Source organism: Zosterops lateralis, assembly GCF_965231275.1.
Source record: "Zosterops lateralis genome assembly, chromosome: 2".
NCBI classification, from domain to species: domain Eukaryota; kingdom Metazoa; phylum Chordata; class Aves; order Passeriformes; family Zosteropidae; genus Zosterops; species Zosterops lateralis.
This window is the reverse complement of record NC_139763.1, coordinates 71703310-71725093: the sequence shown is the minus strand read 5'-3', so window position 1 is coordinate 71725093 and position 21784 is coordinate 71703310. Positions and strand designations below refer to the sequence as shown.

The following is a 21784-nucleotide window of genomic DNA, read 5'->3' as shown; positions in this document are numbered from 1 at the left end:
AGGAAGAGAAGGAAGCATCCATTCTATTTTCTAGGCTGAAGATAGAGACAAGGAAGTGAAAGGGTCTTTTGCAGTTTGCAGAGCACATCTGTTTATCTTACTTGTGTCAGCAGATTTTCTCTCTCTTCTACTTGATCATCTCCATAGAAACTGACCCCACCTATTACGGAGATGGGTCTTCTTTTTCGCCCTCTGTGGTAGCCTACAGTATTGCTTTGGATCACAGACCCAACAGATGCCAGTCCTGGCTGATTTTCTCCATCTGTGCAGTCTATCTGGTGAGACTCCACTGCAACTGCATCTTCTGGTATAGAGAAACTTCGGACGCACATTTGGCCATAGTCTGAGAGAGGTCTGGGCCGGGATCTTTTTCCAGAGCCCCATTTTCGGGGTGTGACCTTTTGTGAGTCTGACTTTTCTTCATCCTGGGAGGTGGACCTCTTCCAGTGGTCATCAGAAACAACCTTTTTAAATGTGAACAAGTCAAATAAGCCACGGAATTTTCAGACAGTTAATCATTTATGAGTTTGTCATATGGCAGATCAACTTAACATGTCTAAAACAGAAGAAGTTACCACAAATAAAACAAATGCAATTGACAATTCAGGAAGAGACAACTTTGCAAAGCAGACATTATGCTTGTGATGAGTAAGGTAAACACCCAACAATCAGTACCTCTTTGGCAAACAAGACTAATAAAACTAAAAAAATCAGCTATTGCCTCAGCAGTACAGATAGATCCTATCTCAAATACTGAATTCATGGAATAGTATCTTGGAAAGATCACTCTGTGCTCGCAGGACCTGTTTCTATGCACAAGTTGGATAATGCAGGTAACACCAGTAAAAATAACTCAGCTGTGTTTCTGGACATTTTATCAAGGCTTGTAGAAACAGGATAAAGGGGCAACAATTTTAAATTGAAAGAAGGTAGGTTTAGGTTACATATTATGAAGACAATCTTGACCATGAGGGTGGTAAAGCAAAAGAACAGGTTGCCCAAGGTAGCTGTGGATGCTTCAACCCTGGTATTGTTCAAGGCCAGGTTGGATGGGGCTCTGGGTAACCTGGTCTAGTGAAAGGTGTTCCTGTCCATGGCTGGTGGATTGGAACTGGATGATCTTGATCCCTTCCAAGCCAACCCATTCTATGATATTTCTCTGTTTCACCTCTGTTCAGTGATGAAAGCTAACAGCAAGGCTGCAGTTTGACCGCCTGCAGATTCATGTAACTGTAAGCTGACACCAGAATGGGCAGTCACACTCCCTCCTACCACTCACTCCCACAATTCCACTTGGTCAGATCTAGAGATTCTGTAGCCAGGAGTGAATTAGGTGAGAGAGCTCATCCAGTTTGGAAGGGAGAAGCTCACTTCCCATGTGCTCTGAGAGATTAAAGTCATACAGATTATATTGGAGATATATTATTGCACAAACACAGGAAAAAAATGATGGGTTTAGATAGGAAGCTTGGAAAATGAGCATGTTGTTCCTATTTAACAGCACATTTGGCGCACAGAGGTTAATGCCTTCAAGTATCACAACTGCAGTGGTATTATAAGTTTGGAAATAAAATAACCTCAGCTGAAATACTTGGTAGAGGCAACATTTTTAAGCATTTCAATGCATTTGAAGTAATATTGTAATTTTTTCTAGCAAAGCCCTTGCAATTTTTCAGAAAGAAAAATCTGCACACAAAAATTTATGTTCACTTTTCCCTCAGATTTCTGATTTCTTGATGTTTCTTGGCTTTTCCCAAGAAAAATAGAAAAGAGAGAAAGCTGTAAGTATTCCAAAAGAGAAAAACATCATTTTGTCTCTCTCTAACTATACTTTGTTCACCTGTCCCAGACCAAATGAAGGCATTCCAGATATTGCATAACCAAAGCAAACATGAAGCAGCCTTTTGCAACAATGTCTGTGACAGAGGATTGATCTTCTGTCACCTTCTTGTTCACCTGCCATTTTCAGCTAGGCCACTACAAATCCAATGAGTCTTTTTTAAGCCACATGATATAGTGGGAAATGTTGCTTTTTGTTTGAAAGACAGCTTAAGATTAATTCCTTAGTATGAAAGCACTTCAGCCAGTAAGCAGAGTTACTAAACAGTCAATATTTTAACACTATTACTGCAATTAGGACAAAAAAAAATCAACATCACACATTGCTCTACATTCAATTATTTCACTTAGAGCATGAAATTTATTCTAAATAGAGTACTTAAAAAAATTTGGTTTCTATGGCATGCCTGTCACTCAAGCAAGAATTCTATTGATGCCTGTCACTCAAGCAAGAACTTCAGGTTCTCTACAGCTTTGTGTTCAGGACCAGTTTTAACAGTGCACTTAACTAAGCAAAAGAGTCACTGCCCGGCTGGTGCATTAACACAGCTTCAGCAAAGCTGTTCCTTAAGCACAGCCCCTCCAAGTCTGAGCAGCAAAGTCACAGGTTAAATAAAGTTCTTACCTCAGAATCAGACAAAGGTAAAGGGTCTCCACATATGCAGTGACTGAGAAAGGAGTTCATGAGAGTCATTTTATGTTTTTGTTTCCCAAAGTCTTGTCCATAAGAGCTACAAATGTGAGCACACTCTCTGCATAACCAGTCAGGCAAAGTTCATACCATGATCCTGTACTTTTAGACTGAGGGAAGGACACGTCACACGTCATCTCATAATCTGCTGCTTACACCCTTATCTTGAGCAATAACATTTGCAGAGGACTGCTTTCATTCTGCAGGACTCCACCTACAGTAGTGATCCAAATGACAGCCAGATTAATCTCTGCTGTACAACAAACAATGCTGAAGGATGTGTGTTTTTAGTCTTAGATCTATAAACTGCACTGAATAATACTAAAAGAGAAAACATAATCCTGTCACTGCAGAAACCAGGGGAAACTGGACTGATAATCTCACATCCCTCTAAGTGGTCTGCTCAAGCAGAACCTGATCAAGTGACCACTTACAAGCAGGAATAAAAATATCCAGTACACAACTCATAGGCTCCAGCCTGCTCCAGTGACTGCAGTCACTTAAGCTAAGTGTGATTCTTGACATTAAGGAAAAATTCTAAGGAAACAATTCCCCCCGTGACTGGCTTTATACTGGTGCACCACTGCTGACCTCAAATTACCTTCTCCTAATGAATCTTTTAAAAGTGAAAGCAGGTTGATGTTGTACAATTACTACTGGGAACATCTACAGATATGTAGAGATATATACGGCACCTCATAAAGGATGAAAATCAAAATCTCATGCACTGACACATGCATTGTAAGTGATGGTCAAAAATTTCAAGGCATTTTGAGATTTCTGAGAAGTTAAGGTCTAGGATTAATCTATACTGGGTTTTCTGAAATTCATACCTGCTAGTCTAGCAACAGCACAGGATCACCAATACTAGGAATCAAGTATATTAATCTTGTTTTTTAGGCTGTATCCTCAGTTAGGTTTCTTCTGAGACTGCAAACACAAACAGCTCTGCTTGTTTGTCCTGATGCAAATGAATTCATTTTATCTGGATAACTAAATTCCTGCAACAGCAAATTAGTCAAATAATTGCATTGCAACTGCCTTCATTATTCCTGACAGTAGTGTATCTACAAATATAACCATTTAAAATGAACCTTTACTTCAATCCAGGTTACACATACATTTGCTATTGTTCCCTTCCAATATGTCACTCTTAGCTGCAGATTCCCACATTTAAGTTTCAATTCTGCAGTGGAGCTGCCTGTACATTAACTAGGTGATAAAGCTGTCATCATAGCCAGGAGAAATCTAGGATGAAATTTTGTTGCCTAAACATAAGCAGCCAGGGCCATTTCAAATATCCAAAGGAATCTAAGATATCTTCACATGCCATGCATCATGTAAGTATGACACAGGACCTATGGGAGGCCTGGGCCATCCAGAATCAGCCCCTGGGGAGAAAGGGAAGCTTGTCAGGACATCTCCAGAAGTGCTGGGTCTTTTATGTTCCGGGAATCAAGTTGAGCCCCTAAACAAGGGCATCAGCCAAGCCTACTGAGTGACCATCCAGGCAGCAATACAGGCAGGAATCAAGTGTCAAGCTGGATTGCAGGTAGGTTTAGATGGAGCTACAACCACGTTCCCCCAGTGCTGTGGACAACCTTGCTTGGTCCTCACCTCATGCTCCAGAAATGTGCAGCTTCACCACGAGGTGTTTTCCAGCTGTGTGCAGCTGTCTGATAGCTGCCCCTCACTTCACTTAACAGACATTTTTAGTTGGGCTCAACTCCAGATGCCACATTCAGGCGTGCTGTTAATGCTGTGTTCCCCAAGACCCCCTGACCACACCCAACAGGCTACAGCTCTCCCAGGCTCCCAGATAAACAATTACACCACAGAGCCTGTGCCCAGCCAGACCAAACCCCTCCCGCACAGACTGATTTCCCAATCCAGGTACAGCAACTTCAAGGACTTGATCATGATCTCACTCAGCTCAACCTGGCACTGGTACAACCCTGCTCCATTTAATGGCACATGACTGCTATTGGCATTCTCTGTACTCATTAATAACCAAGGTAAGCAACATCAGCATCAGGTGTTTAATCACTGAAATCTAAGCTTAGTCTTTAGAGCCTGGTTCTCCAACTATTACTCAGTCCACTGTGTACCTTTGATAAATTCAGCACTCAGAACTGATTTCAGGGGAAGTGCTGCTCAAGGAGCACAACATGTGATTTGTACAGTACTGATAAAGTATTGCTTATGCAGATGGAACTTTTATCAGTGCTATGGCAAAGAAATTGCCAGTACCTGAAATTGCATGGCAGGACTTTTGCTGGTGGAGTTACACCAACCATAAATAACCCTGCATCCTCTATACCTGACCCCATTCTCTGCTGCAGAGAAAGCCCAAACTAGAAGTCTGAGCTAACAGAACCTGCTGTTGGTCAGTTTCCTGCTGTTGGGACACTTTTAGGGGCTGACACCATGATAGCAAAGGAAAAGCCCTGAGTGATTTTTTTTCTGTCTATGTGTTTAGCCAATAAACTCCCTAACTAAAATCCCCACTTTATGAAGGTCTTGATGACTGTGAACTGAGGCTGAGGCTCTCTGACCACTAATTTGCATTTCAACCCCTACTGTTACCTATATGGATGTTTAAAATTTTACCTTTATGTTCTGAATGCAATAATATTCTATAACATGCACATATAGACAAGTACAAATGTATAAGAGGACACACCTCTTCTGAAAGGTTTTCCCTATCTGGTAATCTGCTGGGAAGTCATATGAATCATATGTAGGTGCCTCTTGGATACAGACCCCCACAGCCTTCCTCTTCTCCAGGCAAAAGAGCATCCTGCTCTTCTTTTCTTCTGCTTTTTTTTTTTTTTTCTTTTTTTTTTTTTTTTTTTTTTTTTCTTTTTTGTGGTTTCTTTTTTTGTTGTTTATTTGTTTTCCTTAGCTACACTATAAGCTGCAATACTTCTTGTTCTGTTATCTCTGTACATTTGAGCTGCCTGGCTGAAATGTCATTTTGCTAACTACTGTTGTCTTTTTCTACCCCAGAGAAAACAGATAATCAAAATCTAATAATGTCTTTACAAAAATGTATATTAATATCCAAATGCAATTTATTAAAGGGTGTGATTAATTAAGCAGATGATGAGAATCTATCTTGAAACTATCACAATACTTGTGCTAGGCCATGTGGGTATCTTTGTATTTTGATCAAGAATATACATTTCTGCATATATTTAGGGATCTATATAAAAATGTACAAATTTCTTACACCAGCAATGACAGCTCTTTATAACATATAACACTAGTGACTACTAAACAGCTATTATTTCTGTATAGGACAGTAATTGCCAAATCTTAGGAACTCAGCAGTAATAGTAGAATTGGTTTTCAGTTTATACAAGCCACCAACATAAAAAGGGCGAAGTGATTGTGACCTAGTAGCTATAAATGATTTTACCACCTTGACCTAACGGAGTAAAAGTCTGGACATGTCTCCACCCAGGTACATGATAAAAGGTAACCACTGCATTTCTTCTTGTTAATAAATAGCAGCTGGGAGAGCATTAGTTGAAGTTCATTTATCATCAATACTAAATGAGGTCAAAAGCTTGCTTTATGTTTCATAGATATCATAGGTATCAATACTTTCTCTTTTTTTGCAAATTGTTGCAACAGACACAGAGGTTATGAAACTCTGGATAAATAAAGCCTCCCAGAGAAAATTTATTTATTGTTTTCTGTCTAGATTTTATAAAAACATTCTGAAGTGTTAAGAGAGCCCAGTGACCCCCTACTGATCCAACAGTGACAATTTCCAACAGTGATACCACAGCAATAGCTACCAAGGAAATGACTGCTTTTACTGTAGAAGAAAGCACACTTTCAGTAATTGCATCTTCAATCACAAACAAACCAGAATTATTAAACCAGTCCAATCCAAGAAAATTTCCATCTATTCCTTTCTAATTAAATACAAATTGCATTATATTCTTTTTCTTTACATCCCTCTGCTTCCTCTGCCACTAACACATTTTCTTTTTAATTAGCCTTTGAGAAGACCCCACATAAATGCATTGATTATCTATCCCTAGAATATCAAGGACAATTCAACCAGTGGTCTGCAAGAGAGCAAAATATAATCCACGGAACAACTGCAAAAAAACCCAAAAAACAACTGCTTAAATTACACCTATATACGCAAGCAAAGCAGAAGCAATCAAAGTAACACAACCATGGCCAACATTTAACATAAGTTTTGCTCAGAGGATAACCTGTCTTTTCTTTTCCCCTTCCCCCCACACACACAAAAAAATAAATTGTGTGGAGCCACAGTTTTAAAATTTGCAAAGCGCTGCTTCTGAGGGGAACTCCCTAAAGGAATATCACTGCACTATACCAGTATAAGTTCACAGAATAGATGCAGGAAATACTATGCATTTTAGTGAAGAAAAATGATATTACTGTGCCCTGTGACATAGCAAAAGCAACTCCCCTTAGCAACACAAACTGCTGTGGTAAAACACTCATTTTAGAAGTTTTAAAAATTGGGGAAAAAATTTATATAATTCTCCTCTTGGGATTTGTAGACATCAAAGCAATTGTGGTGTTCTAACTAACAAATACACCTATAAAACCACATTAAGAGATCAGGCTATATAGGTACAAAAAAAATAGCCATCTATTTTCTAAGGCCTTTTAATGCAGGTTTGCTTCATTTAACCTGATCCTTGAAAGCCTGCTTATCGCAATCAATGATAAAGCTTTCCCTCTCAGCAATATGCCTCACCAAGATTAGCAAGTTCACCTTGGCAATATCCACATTTCACAGATAAGGAACAGACACAAAGCAGTTAAGTCTTGTAGATGCATAGGGCAGGACTGGAAATGACAAGCAGATCTCATGATTCTCAAATCTGTTCCTCAGCCTCAAGGATTTCCTTCATCTTCTCCTCTAATTCATTTTCAAAACCAAGTCAGCTAACCTATTTCCGAATGACAGAGGTGGGGAGTTTTCAGGGAAATGTATTTCCTTTGCAGAAGTAATCTTATCATTCATATAAAAATGCAAATGTGCTAAAACCAGAAAACTGTTTCCTCCTGGTGACTTGATACTTGGGGATGGCTGGATGATGCTCTTATACTGTCCCTTCTTTACTTCAATATCTGAACTGGAATACCAAGCATGTAGTGTATAGTAAAGGGGTATTCATGTTCTCTGCTTCTTTTAGATATATAGATATTAATTAATCCTAAATAAATCCCTAAGTATTTTCTGAATTGACTCAGAACACCCCAGAACAAGTAACAGGTCTAAAAAAATAAATTTCCCTTTATTTGGCAAAATGAGAAACTTTTTTGTTTTCAGGCTTAGTAATACCCACTGGCAAATCTCAAAAGCCAGATGATAGCCACAGGTTGAAAGTAGAACTTTATGCTAACAAAGCAAAACATAAAAAGCCATAAGCCTCTCCCTCTCTTCAGAGTCTCTCCAAAATTAGGTCTTCTGGTTTCTCACTCTCTCAACCCTTCCAGAGTAAAGCCTCATCATCCGGCAGCAGTCACAAACCCCAGCCTGCAAGGGGTGGAGCTGCCTCGGGCAACTTCATCTCCGCCAACTATTACTTCCTAAAGCACAGGGGGCAAGGCTGCTATGCTCGACTCCCCCCAGCACTCGGCTGGTCTCCCAGCCTGCCACAGCATCCTGGCACCACAAGCAACACAGCAGCCTCCAGATGCCAGAAAGGGAAAATGCAGGTGGCTCAGGGGAAACTCTGCAGCTGCCTCTGCTCACTTTGGATATCTCAACCTACCTCACCTAACACTGAAATGGATTTTCAGTGCCCAGCACCGCACTTGATGTAAGAAACTAAATCACATGGCCAGAGGTGCTGTTTCACTTTCTGGGGTACTATTTATTACTCCTGACCCCAGAGTGAGCAACACCTGGGGATTACTGAGGTGCCACTGGACAGCTACAGGAAACTCAAATATGAGACACACTGGAAAGGCAGACGTGCACAAATACAATGAAGGGTGCAGCATGCCCCAGGCTAACTACAGTGAAGTCCATCTGAGGTCTCCCTGTCACCATCCAAAACATTTCTGCAGGGATGACAATAACTCCTGTATTATCATACGGTTTTCAGGAATGGCCAATTTTGTTAAGAACTGCAGAGTTATTTGGTCTAAAGTTCAAGTCAATCCAGAATTCAGATTACTGTCATGACTGCCTTGTTCTTCTTAGTAGTGGATACAGCAACAAATTATTATAGGCTGCCCCAAATGGATGACAGCTCTGCTGCTGAGAGTTGAAAGGGTTTTTGCTGCGATAAGAAGATACTCCTGCCATTTGAGGGCTCCCTGCTGCATTATTGCAGCAATGGAGTCTTCAGTTTAGGTTTGTAGCAATGCACAGTGCTTTCTAGCCTAGCTCTGAGCAAATGATCTGAGTGACTGTGGGGACATTGTGTGAATGCATCCTGACTTGTGAGAGAAGCTCAGAGTTTAGTGCAAATCCAGTGTTGCTTGGTCTAACTGAAACCTTAGTTTTTCTGTAGGATGCTGTTGAGAGCCTGTGATGGGGTTCTGCTGCTCTGTGAGTCCTCACTCCAAATTATTATCCCTTTAGAAATACACCCAGTTTAAGAAATTCCCCCCACTACTTCACCTAATTATCCTTCACAGTTTATCACACTTACTGTTATACAAGTTAGGTTGGTTAGGCTACATCCAAATTGCACATGGATGAGCCAGACGTGAATAAATCCAAAAGGAAGAGCTCAGAGAGCTGAATGCAGCTAGCTCCAGCAAGTGTACTCGTGCCCAGCCCCACAGCACTCAGGAACTTGAGGCAGGTATTACAGATGATCAGACTCAGATCCTAGCTGCTGCTTGCTCCTTGCAGGCATTGAACATGACCACATCCAGCTACCACTCTTCGGTCCTTTGCTATAAGGACACTTTTTGAAACTAGAAATAGTGAAGACAAACAGTGAGGACATATCTGAGTCCTCCATATCCCACCCATAAAGCTCTTCCTCCTCTTCATCTTTATAAGCTGTCCTCCAAGGTAAGCTCTGTGTGCTCAATATTCAGAGCCCAGAGACCTGTCTGGGACAAACCAGCTCAACTCTGCCAGCAGCTGAGCACTGGGAACTTTATGATGTAGACTAGCTGGGACCAGCGACATTTGTATGGTATGAACATAAATGAGTTGACAGACAGGTCTTAGAACATTTAAAATATTGTCTGCAAATAAACTGTGACTCAACCATAATTACAGCAGAGTTACCTCTTCACTGTAATTTATCATTCACTTATGGTCATGCAGATAAGGTACTCAAGTAATAAAAAGTCTGGTGTACTGTGAAGGCAGATGCCAGCAAGGCAACCTAAATACCAGATACTCTAAGAGTTTGTGAAAGACTAGGTGAAATGTCAAATAACTTGATTTTTACTTTTTTTGTAACAAATTCAGAACAGTATTTTGTTTAGGCAGCCTCAGTGGCTGACACATGCCAGTCTGAAGCAGATTAAGTTTTCATTATTCCAGTGACATGGGGCTCTCTCTTCATCAAAGTAAAGACTATGTGAAACACTCCGCTAAAGTACAAGCTTGTACTTAATCAACTCTTCATGCTATTTAAAAGCAACATACTGAACATAAATCACAGTAGCATGAAGCAGACAGTGGCAAAGCATGGGATGTCACAGGTGAGCTTTGGTGACTCACACCTCTGTAGCTCCAGAAGTGCTGAGGCATGGATACAGGCTGCACTTAATTAGCTCTTCCCTGGGAAGCAACCTCTGTCAGGACCAAAAAACAAGAAATCTCCCCTGCTCCAGTCCAAAGCATGCATTTTGGTGAAGTCAACAAAGCAACAGAAGTGACAGGATCTCAAGGCTCAATTACATAAGGAAAAAAACCCCAAAACATCAATTTTGATGAACGAATAGATATCCTTGCAAGAATACTGCAAAATCAGCTTTACAGGGGTGGGCAAACACAAGGTAGAAAATTTTACTTTCCATATTTGGGGAAATATAGAGATGGTCCAAATTCCACAGATTTCATTTGCTGACTAATCTACTAGATGAGTGAGTAAGGGAATAAACTACACTTGCTCCCAGCTATGGCAGCCAGTCCTGAAAAGAGAACATATTTGAGCCTGACTGGTCAGGACCTTTTGAGCTTTGTACTGAAATATGTCTTCAAGCTTTAGTGTCTGTACTGGAATACATACTGGCTTAGGCATGAACTCTGGACAGAAATGCAGATCCACGAAACACGGAAACAGTGCAGATCTGTCCATCAACACAGTATATTAGAGGTTCAGAAAAATATTTGAAAAGGTGTGATGTCCATGGCTCCGCACTACATCTCAAGTGACTGTTGAGAGCGAACTAAGCACTCAGCCATCACAGAACAACTTGCTCAACAGGTAAATTTCGGTAACGCGGAGGTGTAAGGTAAAAATGAAATGTAGTCAAAAGTTCATACCCCAGTGACCTCATTGTGTGATCATGTGGCATTCATAAAAGTGCCTACAGGCTGCATAAACTCCAATTAAAATATAACTTGGCATAAGTGTCTTTGGTGCCAAGCTAGCTCCATGCTAAGGGAAGCATGCTGAAAAGCAGGAAATTAAATCCTCCAAAGAAACAGCAGGAAGAAACCATACCACTCTACCTGTTTTGCAGTCACTCTGAGTGCCACAGCTTTAGGGCTGTGTATGAGAGGAAAAGCAGGCACGGAAAAAAGAATCCCTTTATATCCCTTGCACAGTAAAATAAAAGCAGGCCCTGTCCTGCACAGCTCCTGCTTCCAACTCACAAGTACTACCTCCAAAATCTTTGGATTTTTCCATCAGAAGAGAAGTCTGTCTGGATGCAGCTACACCATGTGAGTGGCCACAGCTGTTTTTACGAAGCACAGGGGCTCCAGGCAGTGCTCACAGCAGAGTGAGAGCTTACAGCCAAGGGGCCTGTTCCCTGGCCACCACTTCCTTCATCTTTTGCTGGGATCCATCCCATATTGTCTGCCTGCCCACTACACAAACCCAGAGCTGCCACCAGTGCACACTCTGTATTTTAGACAACTGAAGCAAGCACTAAAAGACACTCACAATTACCCTAAAATATGTTATAATATAAAGAGAAAGCTTAAATTGCATGTTACATAATAACAGAACGTGGTGTTAAAACTAAAAACTGCAGTAACTTTTATCCACCCAATGTACACACATTCATGTAAAAACTGTACCGGTTTGTTGGGAGCCAAGGGGAAGGGGCCAGATTAATTTCTTCTGGGTCATGATGGCAGCTCACCACTAGATGGTAGATGAGTAGCATTAATTCCACCTCCCATTTTATTCCTAAGAAATACAACTGGCATCCATCCACACTAGGGATCTCGCCTCTTCTGGCAGTGTGAAAGCTCCTCCTTGCATGTAAGTGAGAGTTTTGGAAAATATGGATGATTGGAGCAGTTGTAGGGCTCCAGAAGAGGAATAACCTCCGAGTCCAGACATTTATACACACCGAGTTCATTCTTTCAATCTTACCATTGCTGCAAACTCAACAGTAAACAAAATTGCTTTTCTCCAGCAGAAGGACAATACTGATAAGCTCTGTAACCATTTACAGTTAGTTTGCAAAAACTGTGCCAAGCTTTTAAAAGTAGGACAGCTTTACAGACATTTTAGAACTTCACAGCATGAAAGGTTGAAGCTTGTGCAGCTGCAGCATTGCCTTGCCTATCTCATACCTGAGGTCTAAGATACTTTAGTCAAACCAAGGTGGCTTAAAAGATATGCAAGTTTTATTTTGTGAATGACTTGCATATTCATACAGCTCCAGATGGATTTTTGACCCAGTGAGCTGGGACTGAGCTAAGCCTCACTGCCTCAGACAGGTGCAGGGTATGTCTGAGAGCTCTTCACCAAGGCTGCCAAAACATTGCAATTTCTCTGGTGCCAACTCACACGGTATTTTAGATTGGGGCACAGTGTTATCACATGAATTTACCTCAGAGGTGCTGCAATATATCCATCTACAATTCACTGAGAATATGAACTCACTCATTAGGTGCAGTGAAAACAACAGTGTCTTCACCAAAACAACAGTAGCAACACACTCGGCCCAGCATCTAAAGTACTGCTGTCTGCACTTGGCAAGCGAAATAAGCAGTTAACCCTCAGTATAGTCATCACTGCACAGGGAAAACATTGGATACAAATGAATGCTTAAACCTCTGTACTGTGTCTTTCACGCCACACTGCTCCACAAATATTACCATGTTCTGCAAGGTTTCCACAGCAAAGTGTTTTACAGTAAGTCAACACTACTTCAGAATACACAGACTCTTTTAAAAAGACCTTTCAGTTGTGAAGGAAACACAGACAGATCTTGCTCAGGCTGGTAAAATCTGACAAGGCCACATGACAAGGTGGTGTATCTGCAGGGTGCAATGAGCTGCCCTTGAAAACACACATGAATAGCTTTGCTGCCAAAACTTCCTTTGATATTAATGTGCAAAGAAAAAATAATGGTACATTAGCATCCAAAGAGAATATTTAAAGGAAATAATTGCTGTCAGCATATTTTAGCAATAACAAGCTGCAGCAGCCATTACTTTGCATTGTTTGCATTGTTTTGCATTAATAAAGACAAAACTCAATAGGAAACATACACCCCTTCTGAAGGATTTTGCTTGCTTTCTTACCTCTTCCTTTTTCTCTTCAGTACCAGAGGCTAAATTGAGGCTCAGCTGAGAGTGGCTGCTAATGCCACTGTCTTCATTTCCATCATCATAGTACACAGTTTGCACTGAGTCCTGGAAGCAAACAGGATTCCTGCCCAGCTTCAGCCCCGGTACCTCAGCTCTCTCCTCGCTCTCCGATGAGCTCAGTGACAACGTGCTGTGATGGTTTGGACACTGGAAATTCATACTGCATTTGACCTTCCCTGCAGTTGGACTTTGAGGCTTCGGAGTAGTTGGCCTGACCGGAATGTACAGGTTTTCAGCTTCATCTGTGCACTGCTGCGTAGCTTTTGGTTCATCTGAGTCCGAATAAAAGACTTCATTGGGAAATGGACTAATGTCATTCAGAGTAGGTGAAAAGCTATCAGAGTCTGGGATACCTGATGACGTCCTGAGGCTTTTATCTTCAGTAACAGCTACATTCATTTCAGCCTCTTTATCCTGAGCAATCACAGGGCTTTGCAGGCAAGGTGTTCCCGGCAAGGAGGAGTCTGGACTGGACACTGAGGAGGTGCATCTCTTCCTGTCATGATCTGTGCTGCTGGAAACCCTGCGGGAGTAGTCATCATGCAGCCTGCTGTTTGACCTCGTTCTCTGGGACAGCTCACTGGGAGAAGGAGCCATGTTCTTGGAGCCATCCTTCTTCCTTGCAACATCTGTAACATTACCGACAAATTTCAAAACTCTGTCAAAATCCTTTGCTCTGATAGGGCTCTTCCACCGCTTGGATCTCCTCTCAGGGTTTCCACCACTTTTGTCAGAGTCAGCAGAAGCAACACTCACAGTCCTTGCTGGCATCTGCTTTTCATTTGCAACCTTCAGATCAGCAAGGTTTGAGGCAGACTTCCGTTTGAACGAGCTTTTCTTCAGGAAGTTCAAATTATCTGAACTTTTGCTTCTCCAGTAGATGATCCTGTTGTTTTCCGAGTCTTTCACCAAAATTTCACAGATCTTTGGCTCTGCGATGACAGGTGATGTTGGCCTAGCACAGTTGTGGCGACTCTGAACTTTATCTGTGTCCAGCAAGTTTATGCGGCCAGCGCCGTAAGCCCGCCTGATGCTGCGCGAGCGATGAGTGTTTCTCAGGAAAGACTCATCACTCTCCTCTGCATCAGAGCAGTCAGAAGCTAAACCATCCACTGCATTCTGGAAGTCATGGAGAGGCCCCGAATAGGAATACCTGTTAGTCTGAACTCGCACCACTGCTCCATTTGAACCATGTTTGCCTATACTGTTCTCATTTAAGATGTCTGAGCATTCCCTTGTTTGAATTCCTTGTTGAACTGAAGATTTCAACTTCTTGAAAGATCCCATCTTTTTGATAGAAGAAAAGGCATTCCACGTGGATGAGTTGCCCATCACAACCAGAGAACGAGGCCTGTCGGAGCTGGAATTAGCCCGTTTCCTAGGGGTGGTGAAAAAGCGCATGAATTTGGAAGGGCTGAGCTTATCCTCTTGAAATTCTTCCTCAAGACTGTTGCTGGTGCTGTGTCCCCCATTATGAGTGGCACAGGTAGTCTGGTTTTGGGGTTCTTTATTATCCATAACTATACAAGTAACGGTGGTGCCATTTCCACAGCCATTCGGAAATGTTGTCATGTTCTCGATGCTGTAGGCATGGAGGCAGAGGCTGGGGTAGCTCAAAGCAACACTGCTGTCTCCACCAGCTGACCTCGCTGCCTCCCCTTCATCGGTTGCACCTTGATTTGCCTTGCCTTCACATCGACTGGGCGAGCTGAGCTCCTCAGGCCGTGCTGCCTGCATCAGCAAAACAAAAGCCACCATTAAGACATTTTTTTACCAAATCCCCAACTACAAGAAGTTTCAGCTACATTGTAGGAAACAAAGACACACACAAAATGAAGTTCTTCTATGGTGAACAAAGGTGTGTTGCAGTGGTACAGAGAAGGCATTTGTAACTCCCTCAAAGTTTAATTGTATTTGTTAGCAATTTAAGAGACCAGAGTAATTTCAGTATGTACTTGTTTCTCTAATGCTAATCAGCTAATAAACTTAGTATGACTAGCACACCTACCTTACAAAGGTAAATACAATCCTCACACACAGTTAAGAGAAAGAACTTCCCAGTAACAGCAATCCAGCCTTCATCCTCAGGTGCTCAGCACTGACCCCAAAGCACATGGGAGGTTTTCATCTAAAACACGTTCATTAAGTGACACCTAATTCTCAAACAAGAGGGAAGGAAGAGGAAAACACGCATAATTTTTCCTAGACTTGTTTCTGTTGGAAGGCTGCATGACACCTGACTGACTTGTCTGTCTCCTGGCACATAAAATCTTGGAAAATTACATCAAGTGCACAGCAAGGTCTTTCTTCCTACAAAAGAAAACAAGAATTAAAAGCACCCAGAAGCCACCCTATGCTGTGGTAACAGCAAGATGAAAACTTGAATCTGAAAGTGACTGCAGTGTTTGGGACGTGCTGTAAAGGATCTCCTCCTCAGCTGAGCCGGAGAGATCCAGCAGACCAGACCACACTGCAGTGCCTGGGAAGGCTGGGAGGGGACCACTGACCATGTGTCTCCTGGCTCAGCCAGGGGTCTTTGCCAGGCGGGCAGGCGTTTTCCCCACCATGATAAACAATGCCCCGAAAACCACTGGGATGCCCAGTCTAAAGCTGGCTCCACCTTAAAAACTCAGCTCACGGTACGGTTCTTTGAGCAAGGGGCAGAGGGATCTTCTAAAACTTGCCACAGCCGGCCGGGGTGATGGGGTTGGCAGGGGGGATTTCCCTCTGTCCCGAAACAAGGAGAGAACTTTTACAGCTGTGCTTTGGGGAAGGCAGGTTTGGCAGCCCCGAACCCTTCTTTGTCTCCTTCCAATAGCAAGGGCCGGGGGGCAGCGGGGCCGGGGGCTTTGGGCGAGGCGGAGGCGCAGGATGCCGAGGGGTTCCATGGCGGGGACACCGGGGGACCCGCACTCCAGTCCAGTCCCACCTCCACGGGAAAGGCGGCGGCTGCGGAGCCCTGCCCGCTGGCTCTCACCCTGCTCACTCCTGAGCGCACTTGGGAAGTTCTGCGAGCCTCTGCTCCTCCGCGGAGAGAAGGATTTGCTCGCGCTTCAGCGAGACGCCCGGAACAGTTTTTAATGCCGCTATGGAGGGGGTCGCGGCGGAGGCTGCGGGACAGCAGGGCAGGGCAGAGCCGGGCCGGACAAAAGCCCGCCGGGCACTCGGCCGGTCCCTGAGCCCCGGCACCGCTTGCAGGGAAGAAAACATGGAACGCTAAAGGAGCACAAGACACTGCTCTCGGCAGGGCAGTTCTCACAGAAGGAGGCTCCGGCAGAAAGCGCACCTGAGCGGGCAGAGGGGCAGGCGGGAGAACAAACAGCGAGTTGAGATTAAAGCCCAGCCCGCAGCGTGGAGCCCGGAGCAGCGCCCTTACCTGGGGAGAGCCGGGGCTCCCCGCCGCCAGCAGCACCACCCGTCCCGGCCGCTGCCCGCCCCGGCATCGCTACGGCAGCATCGCTATGGCAGCGCCGGGCGGGCGGGGCGGGGCGGGGAGCGCTCCCCCGGCTGCTCCGGCCGCGCCCCACGGCTCCGCTCCCCCCCCAGGATCTGCCGGGGATGCGGGGAGCCTGACTGCCTTCCCTCCGGCCGAGGAAGGAGCAGCAACGCAGGGATGGTCACGTTTAGGATCTTAGAGATTTCCTCGATGGGGCCCCGCCTCTCCCTCCGCATGCCCCGCTCACGAGGGCAGCTTGAACCTCCCAGTGACCAAACTCACGCTTGGGTGCCCAGGCTGCCTTTCTGTCCAAAACCTGCACAACTTTCTGCCTTGCTGCTATTCCCCAGACTTAACAGCAAGAACAACATTCTGTGCACAATCTGAACAGAGTTCATACACTACAAGGAAAATTCTGTGAGACAGTGTCCCAAAGCCCTATGTCACGACTCCTGGCAAAGACCTGCACAAACTATCCTTGCTCAGATAGTTTACTGTCCAAAAAATAATTCTACACTTGGGCTGGAACTGTAGATATAATTTCAAGATTTTTATTGCAGCTCAGGTAAGGTCAAAAAAGAAATGGGGGAAGACAGACTGCCCCAGTGCCTCTCCTCCAAGACTGGTGTGACTGCACCTGCAGTGTAATTACTTCTCTGGAGAGCAGAACAGACACTCTCAAAGGCAAGGTGTAGTTAGGGGGTGAGGCAAACAAATGGGCTTAAGGGACGCAGGTCAAATGAGGTAGCAAATCACTGGGAGTGACCACAGAACTCTCCATCAGTCAGCAGCAGCAGCAGGCACAGCCTGTTACCAGCCACAGCTTTCTGGTACACCCCATGGAAGGAGTGAGTTTGGAATAATGGCTTAAATGAGGGGGCAAAGCATGGTTGCTTTACAGTGCTGGGCATGGGAAGCAAAGGAGAAATAAATGCAGATTAAGACTGGAAATGCTGACATGATGTGGAGAGGGTCCATATGGACCACAGCTGGTGATCTGTGTTAGTTGGGTCTGCCTGGGGAAGTTCTCATGTCAGTGGTATCTGCTTCAGACCTTGGGAAAGGGATGTTTCTGAAGGAGAACTCAGTGAAGTTGATTAAACAGGCAAGAGAAGGACCTTAGTGGCAACATTATGAGGAAAATTTCATTTATGTGAGACAAGAAGTGTGTCAGAAGTTAAGTTAAAAGCCACTTTCAACAGATCTTACAAACTTATCACACAGCCTCCCTGGTATCTATAAGGGTTTGTGCTGGTCACTTAAAAACTTCTAACAGCATTATTCAACCTGAGTTTCAATGGGTTTGTGTTCCTATGTTCTTTTAAGTTCCTGTCCAGAGATACCCCAGGTATATGCATCACAGTCCTTTTCAGTATACTTTTTAATCCACAACCTCTGCCTGCTCAGACAAGGGAACTTTCAGTTCCTCAGGTCTCCTCTATTGACCAGCTGGACAAAAAGACTAAGCAGAGAAAACTGTTGAGCTGAATTGAGCCAATTTTTTTTTCTTTATCCAGCCAACAGTGTTTCTGAAACTTGAGAAATCCTGATAACTGAGATCTGAAACCATCTTTTAAATGTATTTGAAGTTCATCAACAGATTAAACAGGCTTGAAGAGCTAGAAATTATCAAAGAAGGTATTGACAGATTAATAATGTGCTCACAAAAACTTAATTTCCTTAGAAAGCCACACTAAAACTCACTTTAGAAAATAAGGTAAGAATTTATATTACATGTTGTATTTTTTAAATGTCACTACATTTAAGGAAGAGAATACCTAGAAAATTGCAGTTACAGATATAACAGTATCTAGTCAATTAGACGTTTGTCAAGTTTCTAAAAGTAAATAGTTTTAATTTTCCAGACTTGTTCATCACGGCTTTTCTGCTGATAGTGCATTAAAACCCTCTTCTAAATGTTGCAGGTTCACTGATTCAGTCAGCCCTTCCACATGTGCATACTATTCAGAGAAGCTTGAATGCAGTGCACTGAGGAGTGTGTCTGAGAACAGGATTGGCTTCCTGTACTGGAAACCAATAATTAACAAAATCTTTTCTTAATATGGATACTTTTTTTTTTTTTTTTTTTTTTTTTTTAAACCAAATGTATATGGTATTCAGGTGCCATCACACCAAGGTCTAGTAAAATGATACAAAACAGAATTTATCAACAAAACTGCCGTGAGAAAAAAGGCAAACCCCTTCTCCAACTATAAACTTAAACCTCTTTTAGTTTCATACAAGCTGTAGTGTTTCCTCAAAGTTACAAACCAAAGTTTCAGGAGATTAGTCCTTCCTATATTAAGGTTTTTCTATAATCCTAAAAAAGCAAAATGAGAGTACTATTACCATTTGCCATTGAGAACCCTTGCTAATGCAAACAAATTCATAGCACTTGCATGGGTATTTCCAAAAGACTGAGCTATGTAGTCTGTTATTTACAGGCTAATGTTTTGGCTCCAGATGAACAACAAAAGCTGCAGTGAACAGAGGGGCACTGCCAGCAGTACATGTTATGGTTGACCAAGTACAGCAATTTATGGAGGAAGGAACTTCCAGAATAAATTCCAGATCTGTATATGCGTGAGATTTCTAATGGTGATTTGACATCGCACTTAGCGCAACAAAAATGAAATGCTTGTTTTAGAAACTCTAAGTCTGTTCTTTAAAAGAGGTTTAATGCACATGTGACAAGGAGTGAGAAGGATTATTCCAAGTGTAATACAGGTGGGAAAGGATTACAAAAAATGTGACGTGGGAGAATGAATGTAGAGTTTTAAAGATGAAGGAACAACCTTCCCCTGGTTTTTAATTGGTAGTGATACATCGCTTAGATTTTTCAGAATAGCAAAGGGCACATTTATATAATGAAGTCACACACATAAATCTGAAAAGTCTAAGTAAGAATGATTCCATCTACTTAGTTTGGAAATCCGGTCTTCCACTCCTGCAACAGTTATTTCTTTCATGTTTCTTTTATAAATACTTTCTAAAAGTTTACTTCAAAGTAGTGATTTTTTTTTTAAAAAAAGGACTCTTGAGGGAGAGTACAAACAAAAAAAGCCAAAAGGAATAATTTCAGTAAAACATAAAAGTACTTCTCCTACTTCCACAGCTACTGGGCAAGATGGCAAAGGGAGAGACTCTCTAAGATATACTCTCAATGAATAAATGACCAAGTTTAATTATTAAGATGCGGGATTACTGAAAAAAATAGATCCCTTTGCTTTAAATCAAAGTGCCTTTTCCAGGCTGCAGTACATAGCTAAGACTCCAGTTGTGCAATTTGCACTTTCCTTTCAGATCCCAGGCAAAGTCTCTTCTGCAAGCAATTAACCTCCAAGGAATCTTTACATACTGACAGATCCCACAGGGGGAATTAAACTGAGTCATATATCTACTGAAGTTAAAGGCAACTCCTCCACCAACTTCACTGGGAGTAGGATCAAGATCTCAAATTTTTTTAGTTTAAAAATGAGAGAGGAGTTGTATGTTTGTGTATGCAAGCCCAAACTAACATAGACAGCTAATTATTTTCATCTGGGATGTTTTTAATATAAGCTAAGTGAAATTAGTGTAGGATTTTTCCATTTTTGTATATCTGCGAGCATTTTCTATTAATAATAAATTGAAACGGATTTTTCAAGACCTTTGTTGCCTGATAAAGTCCAAGATGACAAAATGAATAGCATTTCTAAGAAAAACACTGAAAGGAGAGCCTGAGTTAAATTGCTGCACTAACTTCCTGATTTGACCAGTGAAAGTCCCCATTGCCCACATGCAGGAGGCTGGTGTGCAGCTTCCTAAAGGCCCTTCCACTTGCATTTACTTAGCTGCTGATAAAAGCAATTGCTGACCCAAGTGAGAGAAGTTTATCACAGTTTGGTATAAATCACAATACACAACAAACTGTTTTCCCCTCTAATCTTCTTTTAAATGTGCTTTGCCAAGGCTGAGCTTGCTCAGCTCTTTTAAACACAGGGACTTAATTTAGGGAGAACACAATAGCCCCAGTGGAGTGACGCCATCAATGAAAAATGACCCTTGTGTACCAGGTTACCATTATCCCATCTCCAAGTTGCTCTTACTCACCCACCTACACCACTACAGCTGCATGCAACTTAATGGTGGCTTCAGCCTTTCAGGCTGCTAGAATGCTATTTATAACCCCACAGGGTCTGGCTGCTATGCTATTCTTCTTCCCCATCCTCAAGAGGCATTATTCAGACAGCATGACATGGAGAGATGGCTGGTACTACAGAAGAGCAGTTTCCAATAAACGGATCATTGTATTTTAACATAAAGAAGACTTCCTGTTACCAATTAGGAAGGCTGAATTGCACCTTTATTTTGTGTCTCACAAAGTATAAGAAGTAGGAAGAGAAAGGACTCTGGAGATGAAAAGTTGACAGAAATAGGAAGGAAAAGAGATTTGTCAAGAATTTCTTTCTATTTTTTTTCCCCCTACACTATATATTTTTTCATTTTCTTCTTATCTTGAAAAATGTTAGATTTTCTGTTAGATGGCTGTACATTAAAGTGCTATGGACTAGTTGGGAAGGAAGAGCAAGATTTCAGAGTTGGGGTTGTCCCACTGCAGCCTTTTGCTTTCTCTTCCTGCTCTGCTCTAGCTGCCGTCCTTTCCTATGTCACACTCACTGCAGAGTCTCTCTACAGCCATTCTGTATTTATTTTCCTTGCTCGAAATAACAGCATTTAAAAGTGACTATTAGGAGCTCTTTATCAACCTTCATCCCCACCCACTTAATTACCCTGCCATCCCCTCTTCTCTATTCAAAACTGTTGGTCCAAAATTACCTGAGGATATGAAGGCACCTTGTTATGCAACAAGGAGGGGAAAAAATAATAATAATTAAAAAATTTAAAAAAAAAAAATAGAGAAAGGGTCTTGAGCAGTTGACTCTGCCCAGGGGCTGGAGTGAGAGAGGAGCATTTTTTTCTGTGAGCCATAGCAAGGGGCTGTGTGTGGGTTTATTTGATTTTGGAGCAATGATGCTTCTCCTTGGGCTCAGGGAGGAATCACAAGCAGCACTCAGTGCTCACT

At 42.5% G+C, this 21784-nt stretch overlaps 1 protein-coding gene across 5 annotated transcripts in view; it reads right to left on the bottom strand.

The window, feature by feature from the left end:
- SPATA13 (spermatogenesis associated 13) overlaps positions 1–21784 on the bottom strand; it is a 72033-nt gene that overhangs the window by 29587 nt on the left and 20662 nt on the right. For 3 of the 5 annotated variants that reach the window (XM_083854911.1, XM_083854912.1, XM_083854910.1), the window contains exons 2-3: positions 13218–15014; positions 102–464 (exon numbers count right to left, since the gene is read on the bottom strand). In XM_083854911.1, coding sequence (XP_083711037.1) covers positions 102–464; positions 13218–14855 — 2001 coding nt within the window. In that variant the 5' untranslated portion in view covers positions 14856–15014. Of the gene's footprint in view, positions 1–101; positions 465–2464; positions 2632–13217; positions 15015–16659; positions 16758–21784 lie in introns of those variants that run through there. The other 2 variants (XM_083854913.1, XM_083854914.1) reach the window with 2 other exon arrangements.